General features: G+C 41.3%; 1 protein-coding gene across 1 annotated transcript; it reads right to left on the bottom strand.

The window, feature by feature from the left end:
* Positions 1 to 13,431: 13,431 nt before the first annotated feature.
* Positions 13,432 to 23,407, bottom strand: LOC135948575 (segmentation protein Runt-like). Its single transcript, XM_065497920.1, has 4 exons — positions 23,009 to 23,407; positions 20,651 to 20,764; positions 16,096 to 16,257; positions 13,432 to 14,713 (listed from the first exon to the last, which is right to left on the bottom strand). Exons 1-4 carry the CDS (start codon positions 23,364 to 23,366, stop codon positions 14,247 to 14,249), a joined length of 1,101 nt encoding a protein of 366 aa, XP_065353992.1. The 5' UTR covers positions 23,367 to 23,407; the 3' UTR covers positions 13,432 to 14,246.
* Positions 23,408 to 24,283: the final 876 nt, after the last annotated feature.

Below are 24,283 nucleotides of genomic sequence, written 5' to 3'. Positions count from 1 at the left end.
AGCCTGCTCATATTTCAATACTCTATTGTATTTAAGTGAACAAATTTTTTTTCAATAAATGAGATAAAAATCGAAAGCCAAATCTCTTTCTTCATTATTATGAGTAAAAAATAGACAAAAGCACACTTGTATTTATATACCTGAACCATACTCAAATTTATTTCTATATACCCTATCGTATATTTAAGTGAACAATTTTTTCCAATAAATGAGATAAAAATCGAAAGCCAAATCTTTTTATAAGACTGTTCTCATGCTTCCTTGTTATGTGAGAGTCAAAAATAGACAAAAGCGCACACTTGTTTTCATATACCTAACTGGTATTATTTTGGAATGCAGTTCCTTTTCCGTTGTGTGGGAACGAAAAAAGCTGTCGGAGAAAAATGCTTTGAATCAAATTATATGCGTCAACTCTTTGAAGTTTCAATTAAATGCGGCTTGCCCACACGGCAGAGGTGTTCAATGCGGAGGAAACCCTTGAAGACAGCGTGATGCCAATAATATATCGCTGCAGGGAATTATATTGGCATGGGGAAGCAAGCGTACGACATAAGGCGTCCTAATAATAAAGCTTTCCATCTGTGTTCAAACAAAACCAGCGGGTGCCTCACACGAAGGAGTTTCCGACTCGCGAGACTTACTCGCTGTTTATTGTTCCACGAGAATTGGCCCCAATCAAATTTGTGTGATCGCGCGGCGCGCACACACCGGTGGCTTTTTCCGCGCCGCAGCTTCCATGGCTAACCCCTGCAGCACCCGCCTGAAGCTTTTGTGTTTGTGCAATTTCGGCAGATGTAAAAGCATCAAACGTGCACTGCTCGGAGGAAGCCTTTTAACGTTTTTTAAACAAATTATGCTGATTAAGGCTATGTGACTTCTTGTCATAAAAAATATTTCTAATAAAATCCTAAGGTACCTAAAAATTTCAACAGTCGAAGATTGCACCATTAACTCAGAAATATTTAATTTAATTAGTTTTATAGCAGAATTATCACTGTAAATATTTTTACTCTTCCAAAAGTAAGGATAGAGTTAAATATTTGCAATACGAAAGAAGCAAAAAGCAACTTCCGGGTGCGGAAAGGGGTGATTTACACCATCCCCTCAACAATAGCTCCAGTTAAATAATTACTAATCACATTTTTATGATTTTCTAACGGTACATCTCTTTTGATATAAATTCGTTTGAACATCAAATCATCTAGGCAAAATTGTGCAGGAATATTTCAGGATAAATCGAGTTTTGAGGTGCAAAATGATTTTTTATCAGCGTTAAGTCGAAACAGACAAATATTATGTATTGTTTCTGATAAGTTGTCCTATTTAAAAACTTTTGATTTGAAAATCCGTTAAATGGCAAACTTGAACCCTGTAATATAGATTTTCTTGGTATCTCAACCTGATATTTTGGATTTAACATTGGTGCTCTGGGTCCACTACATCTAAAGACCCATGACAAGAGAGACTTCACATATTTTTAACTATGAAAATTAAGAAATTATGTACTGGCTCCGAGCGCGGAATTAAATAATTCTATCTTCATTTGAAAGTAATTAAAAAAATTGAACAGCTTATTAGCAGAAACAGCTGGCCGTAAAATATATAGAAACTTCCGATTTAAGTTTTATCTTTTTAATTTTCTCATTGCCGTCCATCCTTACTACAATGAAAAAAATTTTGTGTTCTATTACGAAACGTAGTTGTGTAAATCTCGGTGCCACAACCAATAGCGTAATTTTACACAACCATCAGTGTTTATGGTGCATAACTACATTTTGTAAACTAACACATTTTGGTTGTGTAAAATAACACGCATTCATTGTGTAAAATCACACTATAGGGTGTTTCTAATAACACGCTTTGCCTGAGAATGCATTAACAATGCGAGCCAACAGGCCGGTAAAATTGACATTTATTTTGTAAAAGTGTGGACGTATTCAATATATAACGGTATATAGTATTTTGTTGTAAACAACCCTTTTCGTTATTTTTACCTCATTTTATTCAAATTGTATACCATTCGTCACTTAAAAAAAGAACTCTAGAATAAAAAATGAACTCCCATGAACTCTGAATCATTGTGTGAAGACGCCACTCTGGACGCCTCTGCTAAGTAAGGGAGCCGCAGTCTGTGCCCACATATTGGCCATAAAGCGTCGGGCACGCACGTGGGATGAAGCAATTTTCAGCGCAGTCGGCCCCGCTGAGCGCAACAAACGCGCGCGTATCTCGAATTACACACAACAGCGATGGACGCTACTAGCGCGCGTACGCGGAAAGGTCACAATTTTTGCCCGGCGCGAATGCACACACCCCATAAATAATTCACTCGACGAGCATATGGAGGGGTGCAGGAGGGCGGCTGGGGGCGAGAGGGCACGTCGGCACGGCGCACATATAATATCATCAGATTTTAAAGGGGGTTACAGGTCACAGATTTTAAGCAGACGTACACACACAGAGCGCGCGAGGGTTTGCAGATCAAACAGATGCTGACAGCGCCTCCCGAGTCTCGCTCGCACCCTCTCAAATAAGGGTGACAACTCCCAGGGGGTGAGAGTTAGTTGTTCAGCAAATACATACTTGGTGTACAGCTTGCCGCGATATACATATATACCACGTTGGACAGCAAATTTTTGGAAATGTAATAATGCAAACTGCTGCTTTAATCGAGACGGATATGTGGTTTCTGCACAAATACTTGCGAGCGCACAAATCGTTCCACCCCTCTGCAATTAGCCAAATCGAAAGCCTTAATTAAATTCAGCAGGTAACGGCTGGAGAAATGTTCGAGGAATGCGATATTAATTTCAAGGCTAAAAGACCGCCAAGTGATTCAAGGGAGGGAGGGCGAAGAGCTTGACTGCCACGAATTATTCGTGTAGCTTGGATTTGCGAGTAATTAGTTAAAACTGCTTCTAAAAATATTTTTATTCGTTATATATAACTATTACTATGTTTAAATAAAAAATAAACTTAAAATGTAGTGATGAAAAATCGAGAGATGCAAAGCCCTCAAGAATTAAAAAACTCTGAATACTTTTTTAGATATTTAGGATTTTAAATCACTTTCAAAGTGCACAATTTTAATTGAAATTTCAGAAATTTACATATTTTGTGATTCTTTGAGTCTAATAAAACTGATTAACACACTAGCTATGAAATAACTAATCTTAAAAAAATTTTGTGTTCTCTTGTTTTGTAGATTAATAAAAAATTAACAAATGCCAAAAATATCTTATCCAAACATACATTACTGCTTTTATTTTGAAAAATAATTATAAAAAATATTGTTGTCTGGTATACTTTCAAATTTCTCTTTGCAATAAAAAGTTCTTTTGAAAGTAAATTTGATTAATTAAAATGCAAGCGGATGTATTAACGATTATAAGTGCTGCTCAGCATTCGACCCAGCAACACGACACGTAAATTGACAACGGGGACACATTTCCAATTATGAAAATCAGCGTGCAAGCTTGTCACTCGCGATGTCGTCGGCCTCAATAAAGACGTCAAAACGAGCAGGACGAAATTAACGCACGCCTGTCCCATGATTTGCGGCTCAGAAAAGAGCGTATCGAATGGACCAATCGGCCGTATTACCGAGTGAAAGAGTCGCGCTTCGTCCGAAATGAATCAAAACTGCTCTCTCCCCCCGTTTTTCCATTGTACGAATTTCTCCTTTTCGATTATACGATTTTTTTTCGTTATTATTCGCCGAGATCGGCGCGTCGGACGCAGCTTGTGACAATTTTTTACATTGTATATATAATTCAGTGCGCGCTGTGTGTGTGCGCGGAGTGAAATGTATGGCTTGCGGCGTATGATTTATCATGCACTAATACCGCGCGCGTCGGCAGAGCCCCTCGAAAGCTAGCTGGCTGCACATGATGCGATGACAAGGCACCTTATTGCATTAATGGCATTTCAGTTGGCGACATATTGAATCAAAACTAATGCCCTCTCGATAATATTTTATTTCGCCCACTTGGAGTCGGTCCGCCGAATGTGTGCCGGCACAAACTCCACGGTACAGAGCGACTCAGCTGCCAAAAAAGTGGCAAAAGTTGTCGTTTGATTCAGAGTTTTCATCCGGCCGCCTCCCTTCTATATATCCTGAGAGAGTGACCGGTCAGTCGGGTTTCACTCCAGTTGAATTATTTGCAAATAAATAAAATCAGACCGGGTGGACGACAATGCAGGCCTCTGAAGAGGGAAAATGACAAATATTTGACTTTTCAATCCAATGGGTAGCTTACGGAAGGGAAAATATTTATCCGGCCGATAAAAGAGATTGGAATTTGTGTATCAGGCCATAAAGCCGCGATACTGACCATTATGAGAGCTAATATCAAAAGCTCTATTCCGGTGGAGTGACAAACATGTGAAAACCAGCTTTAGCTTCTCAGCTTTGTGATGATGTCTTCATTCATTCGCTCCCCATCTCAAGGGTCTGCTGAGCAACACAGATATAAATATCAAGGCTGCGTGACAAAAACTGGGTAGCAAACAAAAGTGATGACGCCTCCTTCCTCCTCTGCGCGCATATCGCCGTAATAAAAGTACGTAGCTCCATTCTGTTACTAACCTTTAACTGCGTGTTTGCCTAAGCCTATTATGCCCATTCATTCCTTTCATTCACACCCGCCGAATTTCTATCAAAGACATATTTTATTTCTGCCCTGTTATTTGAAGTCTTTCCGCCTGAGATGACAGCCACAATCGGTGGAAATATGCGCGTCCCCGCAACTCTCAAACCGACGACAACAAACACGCTAAATGCGAGTCATGCGACGTGGTGACAGCATAATAGAATCAAGGTGCCAAAAATGTGCAAACAACGTGATTATTATTATCACCAGAAATTCGAGAGGATCACAGCGTGTGCCCTCTTTGCGTGGACAGATGCCACTTGAATGCACAAAACTGGACGAAAATAGATCATTCCCTGAAAGACTTGGGGCGATTATTTAATTTACGAACTATCAATTATCTGTCAGCGTAGAAAAGAAACCAATTATCTATTTCATTTCAGACGTTTACTCGATTTTTATTCAGACAAATTGAAATGTACTTTTAACTAGAAAAAAATGGTTTGCTAATTTTTAGACTTAAACATTATAAAAAACAATGATACATTTCGTTGAATGATTTTGACTAAAACTCAAGAATTTAGTTGCGCCTGCGAGAATCACAGATAGGCATCCCGCGTGGTATTTCGCTTGAGCTGGTTGACGAGCTTCATGAATGCTTTGATGAGGGAGCTTGCTGGTTGGAGATAAAGAGCAAGCACGTTTATTCCCGCAACGGCCAGTGTGGAGAGCGGAAGGTAGCTTGAAAGGTGTTAAAAAGTGGCACCGAGTAATAAAAGTGAGCAGTGCTTTCATCTCGCTGCTCTGACCGAGCGCGGGGTGTACAGGTGTGCGACGCGTAAGGCGGGGGAGTTCGGCAGCCGTGCTTTTAAAAGTGCGTGACAATATTGCGCGGGGACTGCGCGGCTCATTGATATTAATACTCGTGTTCACTTTTCAGCCTGGCTGGCCATTCGGAAATGTTGCGGCAACACACGGCTGCCTGTAATGCCACGACTTGAATGAGAGCTGCCAGGCATAAATCATATATACACGACGAATCTGAGAAGTTAGCCCTAGAGAAAACCACGAAGCCTCTCTCGTCGTCACCGTCGCTTTTTTACTGCACGTCTGAATTATTGCTCCGCAGTCAGCAGGACACATCCTGCGCGTTAACTTTTGCGTCTTTATTTGCCGCCGTGCTCTCAAATATTTGTGATGCATTCATTGTGCGGGCCGCGGTGGCGTGTGAAAAAATATTTATTTGGAATTTTCAAGCTTCAATCAATTTGTTTATTTATTGTGTGCAGCGGGTTTCCCTCTCGCGCGTATGTATTTGGATTAACCAGTCAAGCAGAAGTGTTAGGCGTGATTTTCCTCGTTCTTTCAAAATATTTTCAATGGATTTATTTTTTATGAAATATTTCTATTGTAGCCATATAAATTGAGTCATTTATCTTCTCTTCGAGCACTTTTTTACAAAGCATTATCATTTCATTGAGCGCCCCAGACATTTGACTGGAACTTTTTAACTATTTTATAAACGAGCAATAAATTTGCAATGGCCAATGAAATATATTTGAATTTGTTGCTAATATAATTTCTAATTTATATCATCGTCATCAGTATGATAGATTGTAATTCCTTCAGAGAACCACTATTCCGAGCAAAATGTTTCCATAGTGTCCAAGGTCCAGTCAGTTAAACACTTTTTTAAATGAGCTTAGGATACAAAAGATATATTTTTTAAAGAAATTAAATATCGATATATTCACCTCACCATCAATGAGTTAGCTTTTAACACTTTAATTCAGACAGACACCATCTGAGCCATTTTTTAATTTAACACAATTAAATCAATTAAAAATAAGTTTGCTTTTCTACTCTCTCCAAACTCAAGACACTGGTCCAAATCCGTCGCTGCCCCCTCTTTTATGAGAGGTAAAGTGCTGCGTTAAAATATCCCCATGAAATTTCAAAACTATACTCTAAATTGGCCGATCTCTAACGATCATATTGGCCAACAAACTGGTAGCCTTTTTTCTGGTTATTGTACACGTTTCGCGTATAGAGTATGGAATGGAGGGGTCAGAGAGCAGGGAAACCTCTTGCGGGGCGATTTGCGGGCAGCGGCAGAAAAGAGGCAAGCCCGACGAGCACCTGAGCCTGCATGCAATGTATGGCAAAACACGGCCGAAAGAGTTGAGCCGAGCATGAAATTCGGATTTTCTGCACGCGCGCTAGTTAAACACACAAAACAGCAGCGGTGACGCGGCGCAGCAGGTTTGAAAAACAGCTAACGTTGGCCGAGGGCCGACCTCAATCTCGCCAGAAGCCCCTTTTCACGCGCACATACACGCCGCGCTGCCGGCAGTGGAGCGGGAGGGCGCATTGAAATTTTTCCCATCTGTGCAATAACAAGGGCGAGAGATTAAACATCGTGCTGTGCCCGGCCGACGCCCGCGCGAATAATTGTCGGTGAAAATCAGAGACAAAAAAGCGAGCGAGCGAGCCAGCTAGCGGTCATGCGCTGCCAGATCGAATAATTAAGATACGGTTTTGTGTGTGCCATTCGAATGGGGGTTTGGTCCTCGCGTATTTTGCGTCGGGGACGTGAAAAAAGTCAACTTGTGAGGAACAAACGCATATTTGCTTCAGAGGGAAAGAGGAAGAATACCGCAGCGTATTTATTGTTTGCTTCAGGCAAATCGTTTAGAAGCATTTTAATTCGGGGAAAGTAACGGTAGAACCATAGCGAAGGAGCTATTCGTCGCGCAGGTAAAGGTAAAGCCCACCCACCAAAGGCCAAGGGGTAGTGCAGCGTATCGAATTTGTCCGAATGCCGCATTGCCCGAATTTCCTCTGACTCATCTTATTTGAGAGCAACTTTCCGCACTTCGAGTGAAAAAATATTCAAAACTTTGCATTGTTTGGCTGAAACAAGTGGTCCTTTTAATTTTTTTTTGTGGAATCTACGAGCGAAAATTTATATCTACATTGTGCAATAATAATATCAGAACCTAGAAACAATTTATTTTCATATTTTGTCATTTTTCTCGAAAGTTTGAATAACTTTTTCACTTATTTTTCGATTCCATTTGTAGCCAACTAAATCCACCGGTGTATGGATCATGGCGTAAATGTCGACAATGCTGAAATAGTTCACACTTTTCAACAGGATGATTGATGATCGGCATTGCTAATTTTCTCAGGAATTAAAATCGTGCCCTGGAAAAATTAAGCTCTTTTCCGATATTTAGAAATACTTTTAAGTATTAATGAAAAAATATAATTTTTAATCACAATCAGCAATGTAGATTGAGTAAAAAATACAATTTTAGGTAAAAATGGTAAAAATAGCAAAAATATTAAAGGTATTTTTCAGTAATACCGAATATATCCTGACATTGATATTCAACTATTTCTCACATCCCTCAAGCTTGGCGTTTTTTTATTACAATCCTTCGCCCCGCTTGTTTGGCTCGTGAGTCATTTATGTATGCTGATAACTAGCATGTGCGTCGCGCCGCTTCTTTAATAATACTTATGGGGTCGTAACCCCCTCGGCGCGGAGCGGCAGCGGCAGCCCGCGCACTCGGTCCAGCTTTTGTTCCTCGTCGCATTCGGCAGCTTTGTTAATACGGACCCACAGGGAGAGTGCAGGGCGGGATAATAATGGGGTGAGGGGGTGATCAGAGCGCATAAAAGAGTTGCAGCGCCGGCCGGATAAAAATCTTTAAGAGAAGAGCGCGCGTATGCGAATAAAACGGGCTGCAGCGCCGGCGAAACCAATAACTCCCCGCGCGTACACCACCCTCTCTGCCCCCGAAAGCCGCACGTGACGTCACCGCCCGCCGAATTATCATTGTTGTGCTCAGGAAAAACTAGTTTGCCCTCGCCGCTCCACTCGCAGCCAGCGCGCAATATAAAAAGATCCGTTTGGAAAACACGCCGCGCTGCCGCTGACGGACGGACCGAGCGTGATTTATGAAATCAAACTCGTGTACGTGTGCGGGGAGAGCGCTTTGCTGCTTTGCGTCCGCATTACTAGATTGTTCGCAGCTCGTTTTTATTGGCATTGTTACCACGCTAATCAGGGCCTTCAAATAAGGAGAGGACGTGCTCACGCCATGCTCTAATTAAACTAAACCGAAACGGCGCTTCTGAAAATTTTAATCTATTTCTCTAGATCAAAAATGATGTTCACTGTGGATCAGTAGGAAAACGTTTCACCATGTATCTTGAATCTTGACATCAAAGAAATAATAAATAAAAAATATCTGTTATAGAAAAAGACGGAAAGTGAAAGTAATTAAATTTGCCGATTAAAAACTTTGGATGAGTTTTTGCTCTCGGTCACACACGAATTCGGTGACAAGATGTTCCACAGCAGATAAAACATGACTTGGAAGCACTGTCCAGGCTCTAGTGCAACAGCCGTTGCACTTAAAAATTATAGGCCAGGATTTTCATTCGTGCTCCCTTGACTTGCATTTTTTCCTTCAAGTGTAGCAGACCATGGAATTGAAGTCTGTTTATTTTTCCTGAGCACATTACGTTATATTATTCATCTGAGTTTGGTACAGCATAAAATGTTCATTGCTTAGGCTAAATTCCATCTCAGACCATTATATTTGATACTATCTTCGTGTTTATTCCATCTTATTTTACAGAGTTGACTTCTCCTCCTTGTGGTGCAGCAATTTTTGTCAGAAACTGTTTTCTTCTAAAATATTTGTTTCTCCAAGAAGAATTTTGGTGACCTACTGAGGTCCACGACTAATTTTCGACTTTCTTACCCCCCAAAATTCAGCACGGCTGATGATGTCAAGAATGAAAAATTTTCCTCCCAAACAAAATAGATCAAAAAGCAACAAAAGGTTCCTACGGATATACCTGCCTGATATAATCGGTAGGAAATCGTGCCGTGTTAAATTAATGTTTTTCGGTCAAGCGTTAAGCCGCGGGTGGTTATTCTATACTCAGTCTGCTCTTGTCGCGTAGCTCAATAGATTACGTGGATTTTCCTGTGTGTTTAATTTGGGTCCACTACTACTAACTGACTGACTGGACACGCAGAACGAAAGGTGCGTGCCTGCAGCTGAATCTCAACAAAGGATACAAAGCCTCGGGATACCCAAACTTATGAATGGAAGTAAAGGTAAAGACGGAAAATTCCTGCGCTTGATTCTATACGTAAGCGTGCAGGGACACTCCTGGGTCTTTTAGTCAATTTTTTTAAGGAGATATGCTTGTCTCTGAAAGGATAACCATTTTTCAATGATCCCTTCGTGAGTCATCCTCATCTTTCGGTCGTTTTGAAGAAGAGGATAATACCAGCTTTTTGCAGCGGAGAGGGGTATACTGGCTTTAATATGTGATACTATAAAATATTAAATTTAGGAGTGCTCGTGTTATTAGATTTGCTAAGCATTACAATTTGCCTGAATAACAGCGTTTTGACCAATTAGTCGACAATTAGAGTGGCAACAAAGCTAGATTTGGACAAATACAGCTATTCATTTTGAATGGTTCAAAAGCAGAGAGTCTAATTTTATTAGGTTGTTTTAAAAGATATTCTAAATTATGTTCCAAAGCAAAAATTACACACCTCATGGAGAGAATGTTTTTATGCGCATCGCTTTAAACATAATTTACAGGAGCTTGAGAGGCTTTCACTGGAGATTTCTAACAAATCTTATTTTTAAGGATTCTCTTTTTCTTGAGGAATGCATTATACGCTTGAGGCGCTGTAGGGCGCACATAATAAATAAATGCGGTGATAGGTGGCTGACTTTTTAAATAAATCATTCGAAAAAACGCGAGTTTCATATTTTACAATGTCAAAACAAAAACTTAGAGAACTATCTCAGCAGCATGGAAAAAAATAAAATTTTCATATTTTGCGTCTACACTTGAGCGAGGCCAGGAGTTTTTCCGCTAGAAAAACATCACAGTTAATATTTTATATTTTTACACAATATATACAAAATAAATATACAAAATTAATAATAAACAAGAGTTGTGAAAATTTGCAGTTAAATCCATTCTTGCAATATACGAAAAAAATCTTTTGGCTTAGAAATGGATAATTTAATAATTTTGGGCTGAATCCACCTGAAATATTAAAATTGGCAGAGTTATGCCTCATAGTCCAAAAATTTGCACCGATGTTAATTGTTAGACGATTATGCTTAAAGCGGCATGAAATTTTACAATTCATGCTCATTTGTTGGTCCACAAAAAATGTACTGTTTTCAAGAAAAAGCAACCGCCTTAAATTTTCAGCACCAATGAGTATCATTTATCGCTTGCATCGGTCACCGTTTGCTTTCAAATTGGGGTTCATGATGCGTCAACTGCCTGATTTTTCGTTCGTCTCATTTTCCGTCTGATCAGCGAATGCAGCTTTAACCACACATCACTATAGGCAACACACAAATCCATCGATTTTTCCTCTTCATCACGCAAACCAGACTGTTGTGCACAAACTGGGTTAGCGAAATTCGTTCGTTTACAAGTGTGCTCAAATCGAAATGCCGCACGTCTGCACCCCTGCTCGCGCGCGGCGGCCAGGAGGATACGAGAGGCAAATTTAAATCAGCGGCGGCGCCTCTTCCTTATTCTTCTTCTTTCCCACTTAATTTAATCCAATTTGTACTCGCGGCAACCTCAAGATTGCGTGGATAAGTGTTTTTCGCGCGCTCGCTCTTCCTTTTTACACACACACACACAAACTCCCCCTATAGCACTTTTTCAGCACCGGGGCTACCGCTCCCCGAGCATATAAAGCAGCTCAACTCGTCGACCTCGCCGAGAGATGTGAAAATCTCATTTTCCTTTAAAAAAGTTATTTAAATCAGCAACTAATGAGATCCACTTGTTGAATAACGTAAGTCTGCAGGCGTGCACGGCTAATACTTTTCCTGCCGCCGCGCACAAAGGCAGTTACATCCAATTTATTTTCCACCCTCTCTCTCTCGCGCGCGCAGCAGCAGCTTCTTTTGCACCCGAATACGTAATCCTCGCGGTGCTCCAGCAGCGACGCAGGCAAAGCCGCATGAAATATGGATAAATTTAATCAGCGATTGTGACATGTTGCGCCGCTGTTGGATTATTCGTCGTCGTCGCGTTTTTAATAATGTCATTTTAGCATAATCGATAAGAAGCCGAGAGAAACGTGTGTAAGATGAGTGCGGTGAAAGACGAGAATCACGCACTGAATCTGAGAGAAAACTAATGAATTCTGAGAGCAGTTTTTGAAAAAATTCCCTAAATAAACTTAGCTGTAATCTTCAAAGAAAAATACTTTCTTTCAAAACAAAAATCTGTTGAAATCTGACTAAAAAGCGTCTAATAAAGAGAGGATAGGAAAACCGTCCTACGTTTTATGAAAAAAATCTGAAATGACAGCCCTATAGAGATGTGTATCTTTGTATACTTTACTTTACATTTGAGTAATTTTGTGTAATAAATGTTTCGACACACTTCGTTCTATGCAATTTTTCTTCCATTTTAGTTCCTTGAAAAGAAAAATAACTAAACAAGTCGCGATTCTAAGAAAGAAAAGCTTCCAAAACACATCCTATTCAGTGCGTGTGTGTCATAAAAACTTCAGAAATATAGGTCACCTTAATGGACCGTGGTTTACCTGCTACAAACATTTTAAAAATAGAAATATATCGACAAATTCTGGACGAAACACATTATCGCACATTGCTTAAACTGGCAACACGACTGTCCAAAAATTTGTCCAGATATTATGTGATTGGAGCAATCTTATGCTTCTCAAATTACAAACCCTAAAAACTGGCTTCAGCCCTCTCTCAATAATCAACATGTCACACACGCCTTTTGTCAAAACTTTTGCTTTTGATTTTTCGACCCGTCAAAAACGGGAATTTCAAACATCCATTTCCGACCGGCAAGGTTAACATTTTGAGCGGTGGGTAAATTTCATCCTGGTGGAGCCGTTGGACCAAATTAACGAAATTTGGTTCCTTTTGTGCCAAAAATCAGCGGGCGGCAGTTGCTTTGAACCGGCGACTTACTGATTCGATTGCATTTAATCATCGGCGCGCCCTCAGCACTTTTCGACCCTTTTGAGCCAAGCACGAACCTTGATTTGATTTTTTGCTTGTGCCACCGGAGCGTTGGCAACGTGTGTGAGTCCAGCATATTACGGCAGAAGGGCTCACGCAGGACAGGAGAATAAACGAGTGCGCAGTTATTTCGCATGTCGAGGGAAAATTTCTGGTGCGTTATTCCAAGAGCTATAGCTGCACTCGGCGCAGTGACCATTACACGAAAGCTTGCTTGCCTGCTTGCCGGCTGGCTGCTGCTGCTCGTCCCTCTCTTTGTGTATTAGAGTATGGGTTCATTAAGTTGGGGAAGAGCGAGGAGAGACATGCAGGCTAATAATTTCACTGAATTCACGCGGGGCGTTCAATTAGGTAAATGAGCCCCTGGCTTACTACTTTACTGCCTTTTTAGAGTCGCGCGCAATATGCACAAACACACACACACACACGTAAGCCACGCTGGACGTTATTTGGTGTAAGTCTAATGGCCGCCTGGGTCCAACTGCGTAAACCTTTGAAGACTCAAACAGCAACTTTTGGGATTGACCAGAGCGGAAATAAAAGGAGGCCGGCGCTTAATTTGTGCTCACCACACTGGAAATCACGCTGGTCGAGTTTCTGGGTTCTACAATTTTTGCTGCGATTTTCCGGTTCTCATCCTGATGTAGTCCATGTCAGGAAGCTTCAACTATATATTTAACTTTTATCTATTTATTTTAGGACGAATGTATTTTTTCTTGACCGCGGGAAAGGGGTTTGAGCATGAAAAGAAACAATAGTTATTTTTGAATGCAGTGTATTTTAAAAATTACGATTAAAAGAAAAATCTTCCGTAATTTATGCAATACACAACCATAATTTATGATTAGGTTACAAAAATACTACTTGGTATTCATTGATACATTCATTTCATATTTGTGATGTACTCTCACGCACCTTTTGCACTGGGAAAGCACTCATACATTCTTGCGTCAGTCTCTTTTGCCATTGCACGTAGAGAGGTCCCAGATCCCTCATCTCCTTTATCACTCAGACGGATTCCACAATAATTTAGCTTGTGCGGAAGTTGACAGTGGTCGCAGGTGGTTTTATTAATCGAAGTAGGTACAAAATAACCTTGTATTTTCCAGGAGTATAGAGTTGATTTCATGTTAGATTTTCTGGCGGATGTGTTGGAGGTCATAGTAAAATGATGACGTGTGTATGTTGAATTTATGCACGCAGGACAAACCATGGTAATTGTGAACATTTTGAACAAACAGGGGTTTCATTGCTGAACAAAAATAATTTAAGTTAGTAAAATTAATATGAATGGAAAATATGTATAGCAAAATTAAAATCTTAATATTTTTAATGGCGAGTTTTTGGCTTGGTTTTGCTTGGATTTTGTGTTTATATTTTATCAATTTTAAAAATCTTTTCTTGGTGCTACAACATTCACAAAACTTTAGCAGTTCTTGAAAAACCTGTTAAACCTGCCAGCAGGTATCAAAATATTCTTGGTTTGTCCAGTTTGAAGAAGCTCTGTCTACGCACAAACTTTGAAAAAAAAAAATAAATGGAATCCATCTGCGATTTCCCAACGATTGTTAGTTTATTTCTTGTACGGCCTCCACACCCTCTTTTGTGTAGCCAAGTCGCTTGGAATCGGACCAACATTACTTCTGGTAATTGCACTATCAGACTTGACCTTGGGCGCTGCCTTCTCCTCGTCGGTTTTTGACGCTTCCGACGAGGAATTGGATTTGGAGGGGGTCACCTGCTGGAACGCAGACCTGACGCTCTCCGCCTGCTGTGAAGTCTCAGGCGAGGCAGACTGGTTTGAGTCCTGCGGAGAGCCGGCAGGCGACGTGGGGATTCTGAGCTGGCTGAGGGGAGTGGGAAGGACGGAGTTAGGCGAGATCGGTGTGCTGTTGGCTGTCTGCGACACGGGCGAGCTTGAGGTCACAGGGCTGGGGGCCACGGCGGGCACGTGGTGTGCCGATTCAAGTTGGGCTTGGAAGGGCACGAACGGAGATGGCATGTACGGGATAAAAGGCGGGAACAAGTGTTCGGGTCCACCTGCAAGCAGAGAAATACATGGAACTTAAAATAAGAAGTAAAATATTGAATGATTTTCAACAACCGACAATTCTGGGAATTTCTGAATTAAAAAGGGCCGTTTTAGTAATGATTAGCTTTTTTAGTGTTCTCGCCATTATCTTAGAAATAAGATTTCGGGAAAGAATTATTTCCATTTGTTGTAACTAAAAACTTGAACAAGACACTGGATAATCAATGATAAATAAAAACCTGTTTTGTGAATTTCAAAAATTGAAATGATAAATAGATTTATAAATGGAATTATTTTCGATAATATGGTCGCAAAAAGATGATTGTCAAGAAATTTTTTTAGCTGTTAAACATCTTAAAATTTGAGACTGGCATTGTCTTCATTCCATATACTCTCTCTTGGATGAATTTTTAATCTTGGCTTCATTTCAACATTTGAAATTAAAAAATATGATTATTTCTCGTAATAAAAACAAAGAAACTCGTTTGAAATTAACTCTACGATTAAAGGTGAAGATTTATCCTGCTTTTTATCTGTACCAATTGCATACACTCATGAATGAAATATTAGTTGGCACTTGTGCATTAAGAGAGGGAATGTCCAGTATCAAAGGTTGGAGAGAGAGAGAGAGAGAGAGAGAGAGAGAGAGAGAGAGAGAGAGAGAGAGAGAGAGAGAGAGAGAGAGAGAGAGAGAGAGAGAGAGAGAGAGAGAGAGAGAGAGAAAAATCAGTGTCAAAGCGTGAGGTGCACACAAGGGTGGCCGCACATTATACCCCGCTCTGCTAGCAGCCAGCCGCAGCAGCGCGTCAGCGTGGCCGCTTTTTTATATTTAAAAATGCGCTGTGAAATATTCAACAGTGGCTACCTCACTGATGGTTAATCAGAACTTCATTCACAGCGGAAAAATATATACGCTTTCCAATCAATAACCTCGCCGTCCCACATCACGAGAGAGGGTGGAGAGCTCGCGGCTCGGATGTGCACGGAACGCACGGAAAAAAGCGGCGCGCCGGGAAATAAAATCCCGCATGAATTCGATGCATTTCACGATCACACAGAATCTATTATGCTGGGGTCCGTGCAAATATTGAACTCGATGAAACATTAATTGAATTTGGAAAGAAAAATTGAGCCCCTGGGCTGTGAAAAATTCGAATGGCCAGCAGCGGTGTTGCGGAAAATCTCTAGATGCTTGCCCCTTTTGTGTCCCTGCTGGTTATTTCCTTAATCCTATTTCATCCTCAGCTGAGCATTTATTTGCAAAGGAGGGGGCGCAATAATAAGCTGGAGGGCTTGGAATATAAATTGGCCTAACACATGCAGACGAAAATGACTCACTTCGATGGTCACGCAAATGAAAATTAGCAATATAGATTTATCATCGACTTACCGTTTAAAAATGGAGGATGACGTACGTCGCCAGGAAAGGACCTCAGTTCACCAGACCTGCGGAAGTACTCCGTGTAGGTGGACACGTAGGCAGGGTCGAGCCATTGCGGGGCAACCATGGCGAAGTGACCGAAGCCTGGATGGCTATTCGGATAGTATTGCACTGAAACAAAAATGAGAAAGAGATTTAGTTAGAGACAGAGACACGGATTATAATTAGACGAGATTAATTTTATCTCTGGGAATCGCATTCGTTGGGCCGTTAATGTCACTTTTATTGCTGCGTGGCTCAAAGAAGTGTAAAAGAAACAAGCGTTTCGAACATGCTTTTATTTACGCTTCGCTGTAGGGATCACCAAGTAATATTTCACTTTGGCCAAACAAGTGCTAAGAAAAGATCAGGTCAGACACGTCTCAATTACACAAAAAAGAGACAAGTCCCTCTGGAGAAGGGACGCAGCCACTCTGATGGAATTTCAAGAGACACTTTCTAAGAAAAGGGAAAGGAGCCGACGCAACTATGCAGAGACCCAGCATCCATATTTCACCCTCGGATTTCGCCTTTATTCATAGTATGCATGTATGTGCGCGGGAAAAATATAGAGATTCGCTTGTAGGCCAGCGTTGAGAGAGGGAATTGGCTGTGTGATGTTGCACACGCTGCGAAAACAAACAGCGGAATCAACAATTTCACCTAGCAGCGCTTCGCTGGCTCTCTCTCTCTCTCTCTCTCTCTCTCTCTCTCTCTCTCTCTCTCTCTCTCTCCGCATGCATGTATTTTTATTTTACGACGGCGTACTGTTGCTCTCGGGCTCTTGATGAGCGCGCGCGTAAAAAGAGAGGAAAGGGTTATACTCAGCTCTTTATTTTGTAAAAAAGGGTGTGGTACGAGTGGTGGTGGCCACCAGTCGGTCGGCAGCTTTGTACAGCGCATTATGTTGGTTAAAAAGCAGCCATCTTTGCATCGCCGGCTGTGTTTCAGATTTGTATCAAGCGCGGCGCGGCGCAGCGTACACACACACACACGGACGCTTTGTAACATATGCATTAGGGCGAGGGGAGCGAGCGAAAATAAAAACCAGAGCATTATGACTGCGCGTAACCATTTTTATAGCACCTCTCTCTCTTTCTCTTTTTGCCGGCCGCGCCGCGCTGTGCGCTGCGCGCTGACGAGCAAAGATTATTATTTACACGGCTTTAGCAACCCTCACGCTTTGCCGCTGCCGGGCCCAACTGCTGATTTGTGTTCGCAATTAAAAGTGCGCGCGGCCTGGTCAATTATTGGAAACGAATGCCGGATAAAAATTCAATCAATTGCCAGCCGGCCAATGGATACGCTGGTCGCCAAGAGGATTTGATCCACCAACGCAGCGCCGACATCATTTTTCACGGCACTTGCAAATCGAGATTGTGCCTTTTATTTCAATCTGACGTGTGGAGGTGTGGATAATAACAGGGTTAGCAGTTTTGACCATCCAGTGTTTCCCGGCAAGTTTATTAGAAAATATATAAAGGTTTGTTCAGATAAAAAACATATAAATTTGGTGCGAATTTAGAGTTTGGAGGATACAAGTTATTTTTAATAAGGTCAAGATTTTTCTATAAAAAAATCAAAGCTTATATTTCTCAAAAAATATAATCAAATCAAGTCTAGACTCTAGAGACGAAATATTTTTTGCCCTTAAAATAATCTGTGATTACGTGGGAGAAATCAGTTAAAAAGTAATAATCAGCTTAAATCCTCTATATTAGTGACCTTTTGAGCAGTTTTCAACGTATTAGACGTGTGCAAGAAATAACATATTAATAAATTGCAATTATATTCCACATTAGCTTATCAAGATAAAGTGGGATATCTTTTCCATATTTCAAAAAAGCGGTTATTTCGCGAAGCAAGAACCCACTGGACAGTCTCTTGTTTAGTTTTCCGCCCCTCTTGAAACCCCCTGATGGTTATCGCATTATAAAGCTTACCTTTGGCAAACCTCATCAGCTCAAGTTTGGTGGAAAATTTCTAGCGCCAAAAAAATTTGCTATTGTGTTTGTTAAAATCTTTGTGAACTCTATTATGGCCAAAGCGTGGCTATTATAGAGTCACGCGCAACGATTTTCCCAGAAATTGGGAAACAATGGGAATGTATAAAGGGTTTAAAAGTTTAAAAAAAGTAGCAATAAAAAAGAAACCTGACAATTTTATGAGGGACACAGTTTTAATTTTCCACAATATTTGTTCCTCTTTTTGTCTGCGCGTGTTTATTACAGAAATCTAGTATCACACTGTTGAAGGTGGAGCAAAAATAATGTACTAAACTAAACAACGGTTCTGACTACGGGGTTGCAAGTTTTTCTGTGAAGTTTGAATGAACTTTACAAACCAAACTGTCGCAATCGAACGCAAACATTGTATTTAGACGAGAGGTATTCAGAAAATTGTTGTGTTTTTCCTGGTTGGAAATTCCTCGGCATCCGTCAGGAGTTGATTAAATAACTTGGTCAGCATGAGAAGCGAACAGATGGGACGCGCATAATTACAAACTGTGTTGGTCATTTGGTCGGCTGGTGTTGCCGCCGCTGGACCGCGCGCGCGCGCGTGTGAGATTGCTCGGGCATATAATTGGGTGGTGCTGGCTAGGCCGAGAGTTTCACCTCAAAATAGTGTTAGTGGACAAAATGAGTTAAGAACTATTTTGGTTTCCGCAGCAGGCAGGCGGCTAGCTGCTGCATTCGGCGTCCGATTTGAGCAGTGAGATGAGACGAAAGTTTTACTGCGCGCACCGGCGGCATAGATTTAAATTTAAGATGGTGCTTATTTGTTTTTATGTAAATGTTTACAAATGTCGCTGACTCTACACATCTTACTGCCGCCGTGAGACTTCTTTCAAAAAGATACTTCAAACGTTTCCGCGGCAGACAAATGTTATTCTGTGTATTTTACGGCAGCGGCCATAAAACACACATATCTGGTCTTCTCTCGCGCTTCTTATTTAGTGCGGCGGCGGGGGTTTGCTTGTTTATCGGCCAGTTTCACTTTCAGATCATATGCGTGGTGAGCGTTGAAAGATGCTCTGATAAAATAATTCCCTCGGCCTCATGTGAGACACACCAGTGCGGCGGCTGCTTTTTCTTTTACTGCGAGCCAAGACAAGAGGGAAGAGAAAACGATTCATCTGGCATGTTTGACACAGTGAAAAAAAATCAATGTTATTCTAGTGAGATGGGATGCTCTTTTGAGTTTCCTGTGATTAAATCATCAAGTGGTGAGTTCTAAGATATTAAAATTGTTTTTGAAAAATTGACATTAAAACAATTAATTATTTTTTAAATTTAAAAACCATTGCAAAATAAAAATAATGATTTCTTAACTTTGTACATGTTTGTAAAAAACACGGACCTCCTGAAGCAAACAAATAAACGTTTACATCCTTTTGAAAATTTAAAGCTCCAACCCTATCCACCTAACAACATTGAAGCGTAATAAATCTTTCAAAGATCTCCACCCGAGTGACAAAATGAATCTCTTGTAACTCTTTCCCTCCTTTCGCTCAGCGACACTCGAAAAAATCACCCTTCGCGCAGGAAATCGCTCGGCTCGGAATGGCCCTTCAGAGCTTTGCCGGACACTTTCGGGACAGAATCGCCGCCCTCGAGTGCACCCACAAGGGCCATTACCTTAATTTGGCGTTATCAATATCAAAGCTGTGGAACTGCGGCTCTCTTTTGCATGGACCGGGAAAGCGAAAAAAGGCAGCGGTAGAGTCGCCGGCCGGCCGTCTTGTTGCCATTGATCTGATGGCTAATACGTACGTGCATTACATCGGCCATGGCTCGGCCAACCGACCACTTTTTTCATTCCCCCGCACACCCCGCCCGCCTCGCCCAGCTCACACACCCCCTCACAACGACTAATTACTCGCGTCTGTTCTGTTGTCATGGCAACGTAAGCAAAGCATTTATAACGAATAATACTCTTTGCATACACACTCTAAGCTTCTCTCTCTCTCTCGCGCGCAGGCAACCGCTCCATTCGCTCTCTCTGGTCAGCTCGTCTGGTTTTTACGTCCGTCCACGGATTTTATAATAGGCGGCGAAAAAACGAGCGCGGAGAGGACATCCGAGTAAAATATTATGGTTATTCAAGAATTATGTGGCTCGTCCATGAACTCGCTCTTGCGCTGCCCGACGCCCAATGAACGAACGGCGCACATTGCTATTACGACACGCAAATGAACCGCATTTTTACAGCTCTTTGTTCCAGACACTCATGTCGAAATACACTAAAAATGATTTTGAAAAATTCGGATTCTAGATTTGTTTAATTATCCCAACCACTCATCATCATCATATTTAAACATGTGGATCCCTGCCCGATCACTTTTAACTTATAAAAATATGAAAAATATGTTTATTTCAAAGTAAAAAATAAAATACCTTCTTGAATACATTTTATTTATTATTTGGGTCGTACAAGCAAATTATAGTGCCCACAAAGAAAATTGTATAGCCCAATAAATCATCTCAGAAATTTTCGATACAAAAGGGATGAAAAATGTACTCACTCGACTTGGTCCTCGGCTCCCTGGGGCCATCAACAGTCACCTTGATGGCCTTGTTGTACGTGGCGATCTGCATGGGTCTGGAGCTGACTGTGATTGACAGCGTGAAGCTTTTTCCTGCAACAGACGAAATAACGCTAATGAAAAAGCTGTCTCCGAATCTCTTTCCTCGGCGCGTTCAAATGTGTTAGATGCTGTATCAAGCAAATATGCGCGTAGCACATGTACGCGGAGGCGGCATTTTGGGATGCTGCGACGCAAATCGAATTTGACACGCTCGTAAAGGGCGTGAATAAATAAATTTGACGCGATCTGAGCTAGATGCACTAGCCGCGCGCATGTAGGGACAAAATAAATAGAATTTACATGGCACTTACAGCTTGCATCGCATGGGGGTGGGAGGGTGGCGACGGGGGTGCACTCGCTTTAGTTTTTGCTCGGTATGTGATGCGGTGCGGAGGTTGGTTAGAGAAAGTGTTAGTTACTGGCAAAGGGCGCACTAGACGCGCGTGCATTACGCGCTGAATAAGAAGGGCATATAGCAAGCGCGGATATAGTGTGCAGCCGCCGCCACGCAATAATTTCGTCTATTCCACCCTCGGTCTTCAGCCCTTCTTAATGCGAGTCGAGATGAAAGCGGGTGAGGTGGGGGTGATGAGTCAGGCCAGCGAGAGCGACCTAACAAGGGGGGTAGATGTAAACTAGAAGGCTCGGCGACGGATATGGCAAGTGAGGCGCGCGCGAGAGATTCCTTGCGAGGCAACTAGCTTCCTCGGCTGACAATACGCATATATCCGCTCACCCTTGGCTTGCGTTTTCGCACCTCCTTAGATAAGAAGGCGTAAATCAGACTTAAAGGGTTATGGCTCTGAGACGCTGGCTGCGTGGGTGTCGTAAAATTAGTGCTGAAAGGATTTGCCTCGGATGAACGGATATAATTACAATGTCCAAATCGTGTACGGACCTAAGAGGAAATTTCAGATGTTTAATGAGAATTAGGATGAATTCTAACGAACGCAAAAAATCTTGTCTTATTTTTTAGCTGCTAAATAAAATTTAGAAATTTTTAATATCTATAAATAGTATACTGACTATATATCTAAATGCTGTCTTTCTTATTGTTGCTAAGAGTGCTTCTGGTATTATATTATTTCGCAAAACGAATTTCCGGGTTTTAGTTAAAATATTCTAAAATGAAGAGCACAGAAGGATGAAATTTAAACGAGACAATAACCAGAGGCACAAGTCGAAGCACAGCTTTTGGCTCATAATTAGCAAAATCAACGACGGCGTTCACAACCAGTAGTCAGTTTACTCGCTGTTAAAAATTTGTTTTTTTTTCAAAGTGTTCATATTTCTGGGTTGAACATTTTTGGTAAATTTCGAGATCAAAGGATATCTCTGTCCATATGGTTGAAAATAAAAAGGTGTGCATTGGATTCCTTTCTTGAAATCGAGATATTTATAAAGTATCTGGGAAACAGCTAATACTTAAAAATCAATAAAATCGTCATCTATTTTTCCCAACGCGTTAGTTATAAAAAAAATATATCTTATCAAAATTACTGATCGAATTTTTAAAAAATCTTATTTAAATTTTGTATTATTATCTTATTTGCAATGAATCAATATCAACGTAATATATTTTAGAAAATCTTAGCCAACTTTGATCGTTTTCTAGGTATCTGGAGATAAATTGTTATTTTTGTTTACTTTTGCCAAAGTCATACAATTTAAATAATAAAGTATTACAGCAAGAAATGGCATACAATGCTAGCAGTTATCTGCAGAAACGATCAGATACACACATAAAATCACGCCACACTGAGCCAAAAGGAAACAACTCACTAAAGAGACATAAAAATCAAGGAAACACTTCAACGAGTTCAATACTAAATAAAGAATGCGACTTTTTACCAATTTTTAACGCTGGTTGGACACCGATAAAGTGATATTTTTGTGAATAGGATTATGAAACCTGCGTGCGTTTTCGCCTATTACAAATTAGAGTGGCTCATAACAAACAACAAAGAAAAAAAAATTCAATAGGTATCCTTAAAAAAAAAAGTGTAAAGAATTACTGTTCGTGTAATTGGATATTGATATTTTGGTGTTTCAAACTATTTTTTTCGTCGAAATTTTTTATTTACGCTACCTTGAGCAAAAATGAGGAATGCTACGGTCGATAAAAGAAAGCACAAAATTTCCGAGGAACACATTATGCTATATAATTTTTGGCTCTTTTAAAGCCTTAAAAAGAATCCAAGACAAAATGATAGTCTGCAAGGGTTCTTCTCTCTGATTAACCGAGAGCAAAATTTTAAAAATTTCCTAAGAAAACGAAGGCGTTTTGAAACTCACCCCTGCCACTCCTGCCGACGAAGCGAAGGTCGTTGAATTTTGCCACCTGGTTCTTGATGACGGTCTGACAGTTTCGGAGTTCGGCGCTGCAGTTCTCGTCGTTGCCAGCGTTGATGGTGACCACGGTGCCGTCGGGGACGTCGTCCAGGATGACCACCCTGAACGCCACAGGTAGCGACTTGTTCGAGCGCCAGTGGTTGGGCAGCACGGTGCACAGCACATTGGGGCTGCCAGTGGCGACGAGTTCGCCGTGCTGCTGAGACAACATGTTGCGAATGCTATCGAGTTCTGACATGGGAGCCATGAGCTGTTCCTCGGCGTTGGGCATGATGCAGCCGTCGGACACCGGCAGATGCATTTACCCTCGCGGTAGGGAGACGTGTGCTCGCGTCAGTGGCGACTTGCCGATTGAGAGTGAGTGCGAGCGCTGTGGAGCAGCAACCCGCTCGCTGCCTGTCCAATCCCCGCCCCACCGCGCCGCCGGCCGCCAATCGCGAGCCTTGCGTGGTTACGTCGTGGCCACTGGGCCGCCCCCCAAGGGCGCCTATTGTGGCCAACTACCGACCGATATACGGTGTATAACCACTTACTGCATATACCTCTACACAACACTACCGCCACGGTGGTGAGCCTCGTGCGGTCCGATCCAAACAATCGAGACGGACGCGCGCGCGCTGCTCCGCGTGGGGATGAACTTACGCAAATCCTTCGCGTACTCTCCTGGGATTTTCTTCTTGATTAGCATGATTTTCGGCTATTAAATACGATGTTTCCTTCTTTATTCCCAGACTGGGGGATGATTTTACGCCCTTCCCGCGTCTCTTGTTGCCATTATGGCCGGTTTGGTAAACGTTTCGGCAACACGCAAGCACCAAGACTTGAAACCAAGCGCTTTCCACGTGAACAACAGTTTCGTTCAAATTTTTTTGGTTTAATATTTTTAATGCAGATAGTTAATTATTTTTTTCTAGAATAATCATTGCGTATCTAAACCCTCTCGTCCTTTCAAGGACGTATTATTATGACTAGTAAGAGTGGTAAAATAAACTTTCTGTATTTTCATGTGCAACTTAGCAGAAAAGGTACATTGGTTAAATTTTATGAAAATTTCAACTCAGAATTAAAAGTTAAAGGATTAACTATTTGAACATTTATTACATAATACCATCTGCGGATGAATGGAAAAATTACAACTGACACAGCAGACCTATTTTATTGTAAAAACTATAGATATATGCGTTGAAACAGTTGTAATTGTGATATGAATAAAATAAA

This window comes from Cloeon dipterum, chromosome 1 (genome assembly GCF_949628265.1).
Source record: "Cloeon dipterum chromosome 1, ieCloDipt1.1, whole genome shotgun sequence".
NCBI classification, from domain to species: domain Eukaryota; kingdom Metazoa; phylum Arthropoda; class Insecta; order Ephemeroptera; family Baetidae; genus Cloeon; species Cloeon dipterum.
The sequence above is the reverse complement of the archived record's forward strand: the minus strand, read 5'-3'. Positions and strand labels throughout refer to the sequence as shown.

Bases quoted from the DNA above. Each gene is read 5' to 3' on its own strand.
- LOC135948575 (XM_065497920.1), bottom strand. From the start codon at position 23,366: ATGCATCTGCCGGTGTCCGACGGCTGCATCATGCCCAACGCCGAGGAA. The intron at 20,765-23,008 runs GTGAGTTTCAAA...CGTCTGTTGCAG, and splicing joins CGTCGGCAGGAGTGGCAGGG to GAAAAAGCTTCACGCTGTCA. The intron at 14,714-16,095 runs GTAAGTCGATGA...CTCTGCTTGCAG, and splicing joins TCATCCTCCATTTTTAAACG to GTGGACCCGAACACTTGTTC.